This window comes from Salvelinus sp. IW2-2015, linkage group LG22 (genome assembly GCF_002910315.2).
Source record: "Salvelinus sp. IW2-2015 linkage group LG22, ASM291031v2, whole genome shotgun sequence".
In the NCBI taxonomy this organism is placed as follows: Eukaryota; Metazoa; Chordata; class Actinopteri; order Salmoniformes; family Salmonidae; genus Salvelinus; species Salvelinus sp. IW2-2015.
In genome coordinates this window covers 2,594,998-2,610,548 of record NC_036862.1, presented here as the reverse complement: position 1 = coordinate 2,610,548, position 15,551 = coordinate 2,594,998, and the positions used below count along the sequence as shown (strand labels likewise).

The following is a 15,551-nucleotide window of genomic DNA, read 5'->3' as shown; positions in this document are numbered from 1 at the left end:
CATGTAGTAGCCAAAAAAGTGTAACAAATAAAAATATATTTTAGATTTTAGATTCTTCAAAGTAGCCACCCTTTGCCTTGATGACAGCTTTGCACACTCTTTGCATTCTCTCAACCAGCTTCATGAGGAATGCTTTTCCAACAGTCTTGAAGGAGTTCCCACATACGCTGAGCACTTGTTGGCTGCTTTTCCTTCACTCTGCGGTCCAACTCATCCCAAACCATCTCAATTGGGTTGAGGTTGGGTGATTGTGGCCATCTGATGCAGCACTCCATCACTCTCCTTCTTGGTCAAATAGCCCTTACACAGCCTGGAGGTGTGTTTTGGGTGATTGTACTGTTGAAAAGCAAATGTTAGTCAGACTAAGCGTGAACCAGATGGGATGGCGTATCGCTGCAGAATGATGTGGTAGCCATGCTGGTTAAGTGTGCCTTGAATTCTAAATAAATCACTGACAGAGTCACCAGCAAAGTACCATCACATCTCCTCCTCCATGCTTCATAGTGGGAACCACACATGCAGAGAACATCTGTTCACCTCTTCTGCGTCTCACAAAGACACAGTGGTTGGATCCAGAAATCTCAAATTTGGACTCATCAGACCAAAATGACAGATTTCCACCAGTCTAATGTCCATTGCTTGTGTTTCTTGGCTCAAGCAAGTCTCTTCTTATTATTGGTGTCCTTTAGTAATGGTTTCTTTCCAGAAATTTGACCATGAAGGCCTGATTCACACAGTCTCCTCTGAACAATTGATGTTGAGATGTGTCTGTTACTTGAACTCTGTGAAGCATTTATTTGGGCTGCAATCCGAGGTGCAGTTAACTCTACTGAACTTATCCTCTGCAGCAGAGGTAACTCTGGGTCTTCCTTTCCTGTGGCGGATCCAGTTTCATTATAGCGCTTRAWGGTTTTTGCGACTGCACTTGAAGAAACGTTCAAAGTTCTTGACATTTTCCGGATTGACTGACCTTCATGTCTTAAAGTAATGACTGACTGTCGTTTTGTCTTTGCTTATTTGAGCTGTTCTTGCCATAATATGGACTTGGTCTTTTACCAAATAGGGCTATCTTCTGTATACCACCCCTACCTTGTCACAGCACAATTGATTGGCTCAAATGCATTAAGGAAAGAAAGAAATTCCACAAATTATCAAGACACACCTGTTAATTGAAATGCATTCCAAGTTACTACCTCTTGAAGCTGGTTGAGAGAAGGCTAAGAGCTGTCATCAAGGCAAAGGGTGGCTACTTTGAAGAATCTTTTGTTTAACACTTTTTTGGTTACTACATGATTCCATGTTTTATTTCAGAGTTTTGATGTCTTCAGTATTATTCTACAATGCATAAAATAGTAAAAATAAAGAAAAACCCTTGAATGAGTAGGTGTCCAAACTTTTGACTGGAACTGTATAGTGGGTGTAGTAGGGTGACTTATTACGTTCTTTGAGCTGCAATCCTAAAACTTCTGTAACGCTGTTATTTTATTGAGATGGTCGAATCCCAAAATCAATCCCTAGCCCCTATTTAGGGGTTGGCAACCTTTACAACAAGAGTAGATTTATTTTCAAAAGTACACAAGAAACGAGAATTGAGGGAGCTGTACAAGAAATTGATGAGCCCTTGTTTTGAGCAATAGCGGCCATCGCTGAGATTGAAACATTGTAAATGTAAACAAACACTGTCCAAAACATGGTCAACTATATAATTTTGATATCATGGATGGTCAGTCCTTGCATACATAGCCGTCTATACATTTGAGATTCGTTACTTCTCTCCAGCCCTATCCCTCAGCTTCTTACGAAAACTGAAATTGTACACTGGATATTGACTCTGATCTGTCTACTGTTCCAGTACAGAGACAGTGAGCAGGTGGTCATCGAGGACAGGATGGAGAAAGAGGCCCTACACAGGCAGCTGGAGAAGGAACACATGGAGCGAGATGCAGCCACCAAGGTAATCATTAAACAATCTTTAATAACCATTGGGTCGTGGTCAAAAGTAGTGCACCATGTAGGGAATATGGTTTCATTTGGGACATAGGCTCTAAACCCCACTTGTCTAGCAAGGAAACCTGTCACATCCAGGGGCAGTGCAGTGTTTTATGCAATCCATCTTGTTTTATTTTATGACACTATTGACAAAAAAAAACTTATTGTGGGAAGCTTGTGGAAGGCTACCAGAAATGTTTAACCCATGTTAAACAATTTATAGGCAATGCTACCAAATACTAATTGAGTGTATGTAAACTTCTGACCCACTGGGAATGTGATGAAAGAAATAAAAGCTGAAATAAATCATTATCTCTATTATTCTGACATTTCACATTCTTAAAATAAAGTGGTGATACTAACTGACCTAAGAAAGGGAATTGTTACTAGGATCAAATGTCAGGAATTGTGAAAAATTTAGTTTAAATGTATTTGGCTAAGGTGTATGTAAACTTTCGACTTCAACTGTAGATACTTTTGTACCGGTTTCCTACAACATCTTCACAAGGTCCTTTGCTGTTGTTCTGGGATTGATTTGCACTTTAAACACCAAAGTACATTCATCTCTAGGGGACAGAACGCGTTCCTTCCTGAGCGGCATGAGGGCTGCGTGGTCCCATGTGTAACAGTATAACTTTATGTCGTCCCCTCGCCCCGACACGGGCGCGAACCAGGGACCCTCTGCACACATCAACAACTGACACCCACGAAGCGTCGTTACCCATCGCTCCACAAAAGCCGCGGCCCTTGCAGAGCAAGGGGCAACACTACATATTGGTTTCAGAGCAAGTGACGTAACTGATTGAAACGCTACTAGCGCGTACMCACTAACTAGCTAGCCATTTCACATCCGTTACACATGGTGTTTATACTTGTGTACTATTGTTTGTACAGATGAACGTGGTACCTTCAAGCGTTTGGAAATTGTTCCCAAGGATGAACCAGACTTGTGGAGGTCAACAATTGTTTTTCTGAGGTCTTGGCTGATTTCTTTTGATTTTCCCCCTCAAGCAAAGAGGCACTGAGTTTGAAGGTAGGCCTTGAAATACATYCACAGGTACACCTCCAATTGACTCAAATTATGTTAATTAGCCTATCAGAAACTTCTAAAGCCATGACATAATTTTCGGGAATTTCCCAAGCTGTTTAAAGGCACAGTCAACTTAGTGTATGTAAACTTCTGACCCACTGGAATTGTGATACAGTGAATTATAAGTGAAATAATCTGTCTGTAAACAATTGTTGGAAAAATTACTTGTGTCATGCACAAAGTAGATGTCCTAACCGACTTGCCAAAACTATATAATTTGTTAAGAAATTTGTGGAGTGGTTGAAAAACAAATTTTAATGACTCCAACAAAGTGTATGTAAACTTCTGACTTCAACTGCATGTTCCCTCTACCAAGTATTTTCAGCTCTTATTTTCTGAAAGCAAAAAATAAGTCACAACTGTCCCCTCTTTTGTTTATTATACCCCAACAGTCTTATTCCCTGTCTGTCGCCTGCAGATCCAGTCGCAGTGGAGAGGAACGCTAGTAATACGCAGCCTGGGCCCCTGTAAAAAAAAGCAAGTAGCCCAAGTCCAATAAAGGAAAGAAAAAGTGAGGTGTCCCGGCTTCAGGAGCGCCAGTGAAAGTAAACTCCAAAAAAGTATTGATCTCAATACCAGACATGTTACTTTTCAGTGTTCAATTCCTGATTACAGACAATCTAAGTCGACACTTGGCCTGTAGTAAAATATATCTTCAATGAGAACTGCTGTTTTTCTTTGACCTAGAGTATAAAGTTGGCATGGCTATTTTGAATACTACTACCAACAAGGTCCTTACTTAAATGCAGTCTAACAAGGGCAAGAATGGTAATAAAGAAGCGCACTCAGGAGACTGAAATGGGAAACTTTTATTAATGCACTTTAACGATAAAGCCAAATATTCATTCCAGAAAATAATAAAACATTTTACGTTTTCAGGGACAATTTCAGCAAACTGTAAAGACCATGTTAAGGTCATTAAAAAAAGGTCCTCTCTGTATGTGGGAAGTAGTACATACTTGTAAACAAATGGAATGCATCTATTTTACTGTACAAATGTCACAGGATCCAGACCTAGCAATAGGGGCACATGATTTCTGCTGGAGAAAGTCCAAGTCAGGCAGGGGGAAAAAACACTAAAATATCTATACAAAACATTTATACTAATATTTAAATCATCTTTAACTTCCCTTTTCAGAACTCAGTCTATCCAAAGGAAAGTTAATGGTAAAAACATACCTATGATATGTTTTCCCTTCAGAAGCTATGTAGGCAGAATCCCAGCCTACATCGATGCACATCCTTACAGTAAAAGCTATGTAGGCTGCCAGAGATATTACAATTTTAACTTGATTTTCGATAGACTCCGAGTTCTGAAAAGGGAGGCTGGGAATCTGCCTACAAGAGCCCATTCAATCAGTTGTCCTCAGGTCAGTCCTGACCAGAGTATTATTGTCAGCTCTGTGGCTAGCACTCCCTCATCCCCCTCCCTGGGAAGTAGAGGTTGTGTCTGCCTCAGAACTAAGAGTCAGTCAGTTAACCTGTCTTTCTGTAGGTAACACTGCAACTGAAAATGTTTTGCAATGGATAACATTTCTTATTGGACAAAAACAGGTAGTCCCTGTTTTTTTCCCCTGTTTGGCGCCTAATGAACAGACCAAATTAGCAACGTGTGCAGCAAGAGCCACATTTGTGTCTATAAAAACCATACACTAAAAACAACTTGATCATGAGAATCGGAAGGGTGTCTTGAACACTGTCAATAGCAAAATCTATAGACCGCTTTTACTTTCATGCAAGCTACATGTAGTGATAAAAAGATGAGTTCCGTGCATGAGGGAGACAGTGTCATATTCACTACTACTATGGTGTCACAACTCGCCATGTTGAACTCAACTGTGAAGGTGATGAGGTGGTTTGTAAAAAAAGACACAAATAAAAAAGACTTTTATTTTCTACAAAGTTAGTGTATGTTTAGCCCCAGACCGGCCCCAACCGCTCATCACTAGAGTGAACAATAATAAGAACCATTACTTCAGGATAGAAACGGAGACGAATGCAAAGGTGCAGGCTATGATGTCATGCTGTCAGTCAACCTGCCCTTGATTAGAGACTTGATTGAGCTGCGCTCAAGGAAGAACTTGCCTGTAAACACTGGTCTAGGATCAGCTTGAACCAATCCCACTCAAAACACTAAACCTTTTAAGAGGCTTGTTTTGTTTTCTTATAGAACTTTTTATTTGACTTGCCCTGGCACAGCACTTACGGACAGTGTCTACCAACACCCTGGGGTGCGGTGTCCAATCCATGTAGCTACACGAGACCGCAACTCCTTGTGGCAAAACACATAAATTGAAGCTTTATATACGAGTGATTCTACAGAAGTGGTGCAAATTGCAGTCCCACCCCCCAAAAACGATATATATATTAAAAAAACAACTCTACAAATGTATTTACCTCATGATATGTTGTAATTCAATCCAAGGGAATAACAAATATATTGTTAAATTAATATAGTACAAAGTCATTTTTTATACACCCATTTCTATTGAGAGTTGGCTGTCCTACACCGATTCCTAAACGTCATGTTTKAAAATAAAGCATTGAAGTAGTTTTTATTATTTCAATGGAACATCTTGAATTGTTCTATTATTACATCGAAAGATACTGATCTCATTAGTGCTTTTATTTCGAAACATCTTTCTATAAAAAATGCTGTCCCACCGTTTGATGTCACGACCGAAACACACACATTAAAAGACAATAGAGTGAATGTACCTTAAGCCACAYCCCTACAAATATCACCAGGTGATGGGATTGCACCCTGCTCCAGCATGGCCACATGGCGAGTAGTCCATCTGCAAACATTTTGTAGAAAATGAGTGAGCAAGTTGGTAAATCATCTATTTTTAATTAGTGTCATTAATTATATGTTTGGTGGGATGTCCATCTGTCCAAAWGAAAGAGCGCTATGGGGATTCTTTGAAGTCGGGAAACAGTCGCAACCGAAACAATKGACACCATGGAGATGTAAACTCAGCAAAAAAAGAAACRTCCTCTYACTGTCAACTGTGTTCATTTTCAGCAAACTTAACATGTGTAAATATTTGTATGGACATAACTAGATTCAACAACTGAGACATAAACTGAACAAGTTCCACATAAATGGAATCATGTGTCCCTGAACAAAGGGGGGGTCAAAATCAAAAGTAACAGTCAGTATGTGGTGTGGCCACCAGCTGCATTAAGTACTGCACCAGATTTGCCCGTTCTTGCTGTGAGATGTTACCCCACTCATCCACCAAGGGACCTGCAAGTTCCCGGACATTTCTGGGGGAATGGCCCTAGCCCTCACCCTCCGATCCAACAGGTCCCAGACGTGCTCAATGGGATTGAGATCCGGACTCTTCGCTGGCCATGGCAGAACACTGGCATTCCGGTCTTGCAGGAAATCACGCACAGAACGAGCAATATGGCTGGTGGCATTGTCATGCTGGAGGGTCACGTCAGGATGAGCCTGCAGGAAGGGTACCACATGAGGGAGGAGGATGTCTTCCCTGTAACGCACAGCTTTGAGATTGCCTGTAATGACAACAAGCTCAGTCCGGGCAGTTGTTGCCATCCTGTACCTGTCCCGCAGGTGTGATGTTCAGATGTAACGATCCTGTGCAGGTGTTGTTTCACGTGGTCTGCCCACTGCGAGGATTATCAGCTGTCCGTYCTGTCTCCCTGTAGCGCTGTCTTAGGCGTCTCACAGTACAGACATTGCAATTTATTGCCCTGGCCACATCTGCAGTCCTCATGCCTCCTTGCAGCATGCCTAAGGCACGTTCACGCAGATGAGTAGGGACCCTGGGCATCTTTCTTTTGCTGTTTTTCAGAGTCAGTAGAAAGGCCTCTTTAGTGTCCTAAGTTTCCATAAGTGTGACCTTAATTGCCTACCGTCTGTAAGCTGTTAGTGTCTTAACGACCGTTCCACAGGTGCATGTTCATTAATTGTTTATGGGTCATTGAACAAGCATGGGAAACAGTGTTTAAACCCTTTACAATGATGATCTGTGAAGTTATTTGGATTTTTACAAATTATGTTTGAAAGACAGGGTCCTGAAAAAGGGACGTTTATATAGAGGTCTCGTCTTTGTATCTATGCCATTATGGCGTCTGTGACAGCATGGGCAGTGCCATTGAGGCTATCTCCATTTTAAAGTTGCATGCGGCATGCTCTGCCGACTGAGCTACAAGAGGTCCACCATGTGGGTAGGGGACAAGTCCACACTTTATGAAAAAGTGTAGAGTATTGAGATACATATCCAGCAGGGCGATCCAACCATYCAAAACCCCAAACATTAGCATCGATTTCGCCAAAACATAGACGTCTATAATGTACTATGCTCTACTGCAGGGGTTCCCAAACTTTTTACTCAGGCCCCCTTCCAGCATTGGGGAATATCTGTGCCACAAGCACATTACTGACAAACTGTTCACACCCCTCTTGTTGGCTGAGAGAACATTTTGCCATTTTAAATCCTATTTCCTGCAAATCAATAGTCTAAAAAAACATTGCTAAAAGATTTTAACTGACATGGGCTAGTTGATCTGGACATTTCTGACATGTCATAAATAGCTCTCTAAGGTATGCAATGACTGACATGACAAGAGATACTGCTTATGCACTATCCACTTTCAAAGTGGCACCTTGTGCAATACACTACTATGACTTTAAGGAGTAAATTGAAAGCCGGACTGAGCCCCTCCCCCCCATAAAACACTCAAGACCACAAATTCGKTCTTTACGTGTCATCGTCTCAACTCACTGGGTCTGGATCTTGGGACCAATGCCCTGGTATAAATATCGGTCTTGGCTCCTGGATATTACTTTCGTCTTTGGTTTACAAATTTGAAGAAGACGATGCTTTCTGATCATTGGCTGATCACTCCGAACACATAGGAATACGCACCCAGTTCACTACTTTTAAATGGTGGAAGCCCTCAATAGCAATGTCTATACTAAAACGAATGATATCCATCTGAGTCCTCTATTGACACTGAAACACGTTATTTTCCCAACGCCTGTCATTTTGTTAATTTGGTATGCAAATAATTTCTCAAATGAATGTGTAATAAGGTTATTCAAAATTATCACTACTGTGCTGGTTCTCCCTTTACTGCAACGTTTACACTATGTTTCAGAAATTACATCTAGTGTTAAGGTAAAGATTTCAAATATGCAATACAAAGTGTGAGTAGTGTGTGTGTGTGTATATATATATATATAAGACGTGTGCAGACGTGTGCAGAAAGTTAGGGGAAAATAGGATACAAACGTGAATTTTTTCCAACCCCCAATTTGCACCACTTCTGTATAATAACCCATATACACTGAGTGTACAAAACATCAGGAACCTCTTTCTATGACAGACTGATCAGGTGAAAGCTATGATCCCTTATTGATGTCACTTGTTAAATCCACTTCAAATCAGTGTAGATGAAGGGAAGGAGACAGGTTAAAGATGGATTTTTAAGGCTTGATACAATTGAGACATGGATTGTGTATGTGAATGGGCAAGACAAAATATTTAAGTGCCTTTGAACTGAGTATGGTAGTAGATGCCAGGCGCACCGTTTGAGTGTCAAGAACTGCAACACTGCTGGGTTTTTCATGCTCAACAGTTTCCCGTGTGTATCAATAATGGTCCACCACCCAAAGGACATCCAGCTAACTTGACAACTATGGGAAGCATTGGAGTCAACATGGGCCAGCATCCCTATGGAAGGCTTTTGACACCTTGTAGAGTCCATGCCCCCAACGAATTGAGGCTGTTCTGAGGGTAAAAGGAGGTGCAACTCAATATTAGGATAGTGTTCCTAATGTTTTGTTCACTCATATATTTGTACACAACATTTTGAGAAAGAATAAAACAGAGATTCCCAGAGCTCCCTCTCTCTTTCTACTCCAGCATCGCTTTTGATTCAGCTAGCTCGTGATTTGACCACATAATAAAAAAATGTAGAAGACTGGTTCATTTAATAACAGCCATTTTAAGTGTTGGCAGCATCAACGTAACTGTTGCCCAAATGACTTTTTGTAGCACATGACTGTGTTACTTAGACAACTTCCAAGTCTCCGAACCCTTCCCCCTACCTGATCCCGCTGACATGCAAGGATCTGACATGTAACATGTAACTCAGTAACATGAATATGAGATGCATTAATAATAATAATAATAATGGTGTAAAATTTAACAATCCCTGGTGAACATAAGTAAAAGGAGGATGGAGAGAGAAGAGAGAGAAGACAACTGACTATTAGAAAATAAAAAGAACTCTCTTCCTTGCCGTCCAACTGACCGTTTGTCTGGAACAATCTCGGTTGTCTGTCTGTCTGTCTTTAGAGGATGCAAGTCGTAAGCAGTCTGTGTGGGGACACTGGGGGAAAGACAGTCATCCCTTTGTTCCCTCTCTCCATTGGGGAAGACATCTCTGGGAAGGCTGGGTGCCCCTGTATGGCTGAGGGGAAAATGGGGGAGCAGTCTTCTCTTCACACCCTTGTGCCAGGGGTGGTCGAGAGGGAAAGCCATGTAACGTACCCTCGGAGAGGGAGAGAGTGGGTCCTGTGTCTGTCCATCCATGAGAGTGAATGTGGAACTCCGCTGCCCTAAATGGCCAGAGGGGTAGTAATGGTGGTGGTGGGGGAAGTTGTGTGTTTGGGCGGGGCCAGCTCCAGGAGCGCACACACCGTCCCGGCCACCTGGGGGAGCCCTCTCTCCTCCAGGATGTGGAGGGGCAGGCACAGCTGGGTCTGAGTCCAGACGATGCACACACATACACAAAAACACACACACGCAAGGCAAAAGGAGGACGGAAAACAGGAGGGGAGAACAAAAAAGGATATGTCAATGGATGGKTAAATAATAATATCAAAAACTACAACCAAAAGATAACAGAAATCATCAACAAAAATGTAAAGACATGAAACTCAACATAATGGAAAAGGTGAATGGGATCCAAAAGCATGACCTTGAGGAGAGCATGGAAAAGGAGCAGAGGTGTGCAAACAGAAGCACAGGATTACAATAAGTAGGGACTGGTGCACTGAGATACCCACTGAACAACATATCCCACAGGAGCAAATATAAGTGTGTGAGTGAGTGAGAGAAAATGTGGTAACACAATCTAAAGTAGCGCGGAGAGAAGACAGACTACAGAGAGGAAGGAAAGAACAGCAAATATTTGGTTCATTTTATTGTGCAAGGAGGAGCTCTGGGAAAGAGTTGAAAGGTCAACAACAGTAGAGATCGGCACGTGGGTACACATCCTCTAACCAAACAGACCACTGACACAGAGAACATACACACCGCTCTTCAGAGCCAGAGGAGACATTACTCCTTGTCATTCAGCATAGACCAACAACAAACTACACACGCAGCCTGCATCCCGAATGGCACCCTATTCCCTATTGAGTGCACTACTTTTAACCAGGGGGCCCATAGGGTTCTGATCAAAAGTAGTGCACTATAAGGAATAGGGACCCATTTGGAACAAACCCAGAGTCACTTGCTCGCTCTTTCTCAAGGAATATGTGCTTTGTCTTCGTATAGAACAGTATAAGAGCACTCATTGCCATATACAGTGCCTTCAGAAACTATTCACACCCCTTGACCTTCCACATTTTGTTGTGTTACAGCCTGAAATTAAAACTGATTACACACAACGCCCCATGTCAAATGTGTAATTTTTTACAAAATAAATATCTGAAATGTCTTTAACTCCTTTGTTATTGCAAGCCAAAAATAAGTTCAGGAGTAGAAATGTGCTTAACAAGTCACATATTAAGTTGCATGGACTCACTCTGTGTGCAATAAGTGTTTAAAATTATTTTTGAATGACTACCTCATCTCTGTATCCCACATACAATTATCTGTAAGGTCCCTCAGTTGAGCAGTGAATTTCAAACACAGATTCAACCACAAAGACCAGGGAGGTTTTCCAATGCCTCACAAAGGGCGCCTATTGGTAGATGGGTAAAATAAAACAAAGCAGATATGAAATATCCCTTTGAACATGGTGAAGTTAGTAATTACACTTTGGATTGTGCATCAATTCACCCAGTCATTACAAAGATACAGGCGTCCTTCCTAACATACAAYGCCCCAGGAAGGAAGGAAACCGCTCTGGGATTTCACCATGAGCCTAATGGTGACTTTAAAACAGTGTAATGGCTGTGATAGGACAAAACGGAGGATGGATCAACATTGTAGTTTCTCCACAATACTAAGCTAATTGACAGTGAAAAGGAAGCCTGTACAGAGGAATATTCCAAAACATGCATCCTGTTTGCAACAAGGCACTAAAGTAATACTGCATAAAACATGTACAAATCAATACACAATTTGTCCTGAATACATTACTCTGTAATGCATTCATTACTCTGTGCCACTCTCCATATTTTCAAGCATAGTGGTGGCTGCATCATGTTATGGGTATGCTTGTAATAATTAAGGACTGGGGAGTTTTCAGGATAAAAAATAAATGGAATGGAGCTAAGCAGAGGCAAAAACTTGGGAGACAAATTCACCTTTCAGCAGGACAATAACCTAAAACACAAGGCCAAATCTACACTGGAGTTGCTTACAAGGAAGAAAGGGAATGTTCCTGAGTGGCATAGTTGTAGTTCTGACTTAAATCTGCTTGAAAATCTATGGCAAAACCTGAAAATGGATGTCCACGAATGATCAACAACCAATTTCACAGAGCTCACAGCTGTAATCGCTGCCAAAGGGGATTCTAACAAGCATTGGACTCATGTATTGAATACTTACCTAATCAAGATTAGGGTTTTACTTTTCATAATTCCCCCCCCCCCCACTTTGTCAGAGTATTTTCTGTAGATCGTAGACAAAATTTTGTAAGTTTCCCATTAGTAAGACAACAAAATGTGTAAAAAGTCTCAGGGTGTGAATACTTCCTGAAGGCAGTCCAGTCATATCCTGGGGCTGATTGTTACCACAGCTTGTGCCTACCTAGACTGGTCCCAGATTTGTTTTAACACACAAACAGACCTGGGATCAGGCAAGTGCTAAAATGGGAGTAGAGTGAAGTTGCCCCTAGACACTGATCGTGGGTCAGTTTTCCCTACTAATGGTTAAAGACGAACTGAAACATTTTATTAAGTCAAATGTGATAAAGAAGCAAGTTCAAACCCTTAAACCAGTACAAAAAAAACATTAGAAAATTGCCTCATGGACTAATGCGTGCCGCCATAAATGACATCACTTGAATGGTTCATCTGACAGGCAACCCAGATTACAATGCATGTTAGTTTCTTTATTGAGAATGTTTTCCTATCCAAGCTGCAGGCTTGGTTTTCTCTATCGTAATTGCTCCTCTTTCACCCCAGCTGCCAAACCTTGAATCAGATTACCAACCCACCCATGCTAGATTATGAAAACGAAATGTATAGATCGGCAGGTAAGGGTGCTCACGAGCGGCTAGACGTTCTTTACCATTCGGCCATCAGATTTGCCACCAATGCTTCTTATAGGACACATCACTGCATTCTATACTCCTCTGTAAACTGGACATCTCTGTATACCCAGTGCAAGACACACTGCTTGATGCTTATTTATAAAACCCTCTTAGGCCTCACTCCCCACCTATCTGAGATATCTACTGCAGCCCTCATCCTCCACATACAACACCCGTTTTGCCAGTCGCATTCTGTAAAACATTCTGGTCCCCAAAGCACACAAATCTCTGGGTCGCTCCTCTTTTCAGTTTGCTGCAGCTAGCGACTGGAACGAGCTGCAAAACACACTCAAGCTAGACAGTTCTCTACATTCAAAGACTCAACCCTTGACACTCTTACTGACACTTGTGGTTGCTTTGCGTGATGTATTGCTGTCTACCATGTTGGTGCTGCTACCATTGTGGTGTTGCTACCATTGTGGTGAATGTTGTCGTGATGTGTTGCTAATATGTTGTATTGTCATGTGTTGCTGCCATGTTGTGTAGTTGTCTTATGTCTCTCTTTATGTAGTGTTGCATTAACTGAATACTTGTTTTTCTAGCCCAGCTAGCCTCTTAGGTTTGGCACATCTTAAATCGCTCACTGTAAACCATATTGAATACTGTTTATGCATAGCGTACACCATCTGGCTGCAAAAGTGACTATTATTGTGGGTACTACCATGCAGTAAGCTAAGCTTTTTGCTGTTAGCTAGCTTGCTAACACAGTATGATCCGATGCCCATGTCAAAATTCCTGTAATGTTTAACACAGCTAGACCTTGCTCGCTGAATGAGCTCAAAAACTTATGCAAGTGGGTTTTTGACTGGACTATACAAGCTTATTCAATGCTAACTGCTTTGTTATTGTGGAAATCATGCATTTAACTACCTTACTAATGTCGGGTAATAGATCCGTAGTAGATAGTAGATCCGATGCCCCTGCAAAAAATCACCAATGTAGCATACATCTGAATGAGCTCAAAAACTTATGCAAGTGGATTTTTGACCGGACTATACAGGCTTGTTAACATGATTGTTATTATTTTATTGATGTTCCCTCTCAAATTGGTAGTTCTAGCTTTTAGTTTCTTCACTTCTTAATCAGTCTTGATCAAAAAGCCATGACTACAGTAGGCGCGCGGCTGCCCTACCATTCCCATGAGGTTATTTCAATATGGCTGTGGCCACACCTCTCTATGGGGCTGCAGGTAGCCTAGTGGTTAGAGCGTTGGGCCAGTAACCGAAAGGTTGCAAGATCGAATCCCGAGCTGACAAGGTAAACATCTGTCGTTCTGCCCCTGAACAAGGCAGTTAAACCCACTGTTCCTAGTCCGTCATTGTAAATAAGAATTTGTTCTTAATTGACTTGCCTAGTTAAATAAAGATAAAATAAGCTTGTGCTAGGCACTCTAAAAGACTGTATCATATTATGTTTAAAAAGTATTTTCAGAACATAAAATTGTAAAATGTAGGTTGATTTGAGCGTTTCAGTTCCTCTTTAAAGGTTAGGATTGGGGAGGTGTAGCTGATCGTAAATCTGTATCTAGGGGAAACATCTCCCCAGAGCCACAAAATGAGCATTATGACTGAGAGGGGGGCTGGATCACAGACGGTCAAGGAAAAAAAAGGTTCCTGTAGGATACTTGATTGTGCGTCAGCAAAGACTCAAAGGCTAACAAATGACCCTTGCCGACCTGCTCTCTTTTTGATTAGGCAAAAACTTCAGACTGACTTTGCAGCTTAGGCTAAGCTGTGCTAGAGTCAGGAGAGAAGAGAAGCGCAATCTGATTAGTCAGATTACTCGTGGTTGGTTCTTCTCAGGGGCCGGAGGAGGGAGGAAGCAGCACGTAGGCTACATATGACAAGCACTCCTACTTTGATGTTATCTGTGCAATGGAAGCGCTTTCGGGTGGGAAGGTTCCATCTAAAACACACACACCGGCACACGGACAAACTTAAGGCACAGGAGGAGGTTCAGTAGGTAGGTACAGTAGCGGACAGTTCAGTGACAACACAGCAATCTACAGGGTCTCGCTGTCTCTCTCAATGGGGGCAGTGCCCGTACATGACAGAAGGGTTACGAGGGAGCATTGAAGGTCCACCTCGCCACTCCTTGAGGAGATGCAAGTAACCTTCCCCAACAAGCAACTGGAACAAAAGATAAAACCTACTATATGGTATTTGGCATATGGAGTTGTGCCCTTTTCAGTGGATGGCAAACCAGGCAGCTGCAGGCGCTCCTCTTTGTTAAGGCAGAGTGGTACTAAGAGAGGGAGTGGTCCACTCATTCTTGTGTTTTTCCCTTGTTGAGTTCTGCTGACTGCTGTGTCTGAATAGATACTGCTGCATTGATGGAAAACACCGCAATATGAAATGAGAAGTACAGAGGAGTGCGAGTGGTGTGTGTGTGTTTGAGATAGTGTGTGTGTGCGAGCGAGCGAGCGAGCGCGAGTGCACAAGTGGTAGAGAGTCAGTTTGTTGTGGGACGATGAAGGTGAGGAAGGGATTGTGTTGTCCAGACAGACAGTTCAGAGGTGGGGCACCAGGTGGCAGTACAGGGCACACAGTACAGACATGATGGACAGATAGAAGAGGGCGAAGCCTGCCAGCTGGGCCGGGGGAGAAGGCATTAGGAGGGGGGGAGGAGCCATGGAGAGCAGGACCCCCAGCGTCCCGTAAACACAGCCTCCCCGGCCATCCAGAACCTCCTCCACTGTGCAAAGCCTCTCCTGTCCCATGGGAGTGGGGGAAGAGAATGGTGGAGGAAGGGGTTAGGTGGGGGGGAAGGCAAAGGATAAGATCACACAGATAGGGGAGGTTTTGTGTTTGGATGGACAGATGGAAGATGCATTTGAGAGGGAAGCGGAGGAACGGAAAGAGAGAGAGAGAAAGTTACTGTCATTAAGCGGTTTACAAAAGCTATGCAGGTTGCCAGTTTGTCAATTGAGTTAGCTGGAGTCAACTGATATAAACAGCAGGAACAGAGAAGTAGGCTAAACTGTTGTTGATACAAAAAGCAGAGCAGT

General features: G+C 42.3%; 1 protein-coding gene across 10 annotated transcripts in view; it reads right to left on the bottom strand.

The window, feature by feature from the left end:
* Positions 1-3,873: 3,873 nt before the first annotated feature.
* The window catches only part of lrch3 (leucine-rich repeats and calponin homology (CH) domain containing 3), an 80,691-nt gene continuing 69,013 nt past the window's right edge, over positions 3,874-15,551 (bottom strand). For 9 of the 10 annotated variants that reach the window (XM_024014442.3, XM_070433947.1, XM_024014443.3 and 6 more), the window contains one exon: positions 10,247-15,254. In XM_024014442.3, the coding sequence (XP_023870210.1) occupies positions 15,054-15,254 (201 nt within the window). In that variant the 3' untranslated portion in view covers positions 10,247-15,053. Of the gene's footprint in view, positions 9,819-10,246; positions 15,255-15,551 lie in introns of those variants that run through there. The other variant, XM_070433946.1, reaches the window with a different exon arrangement.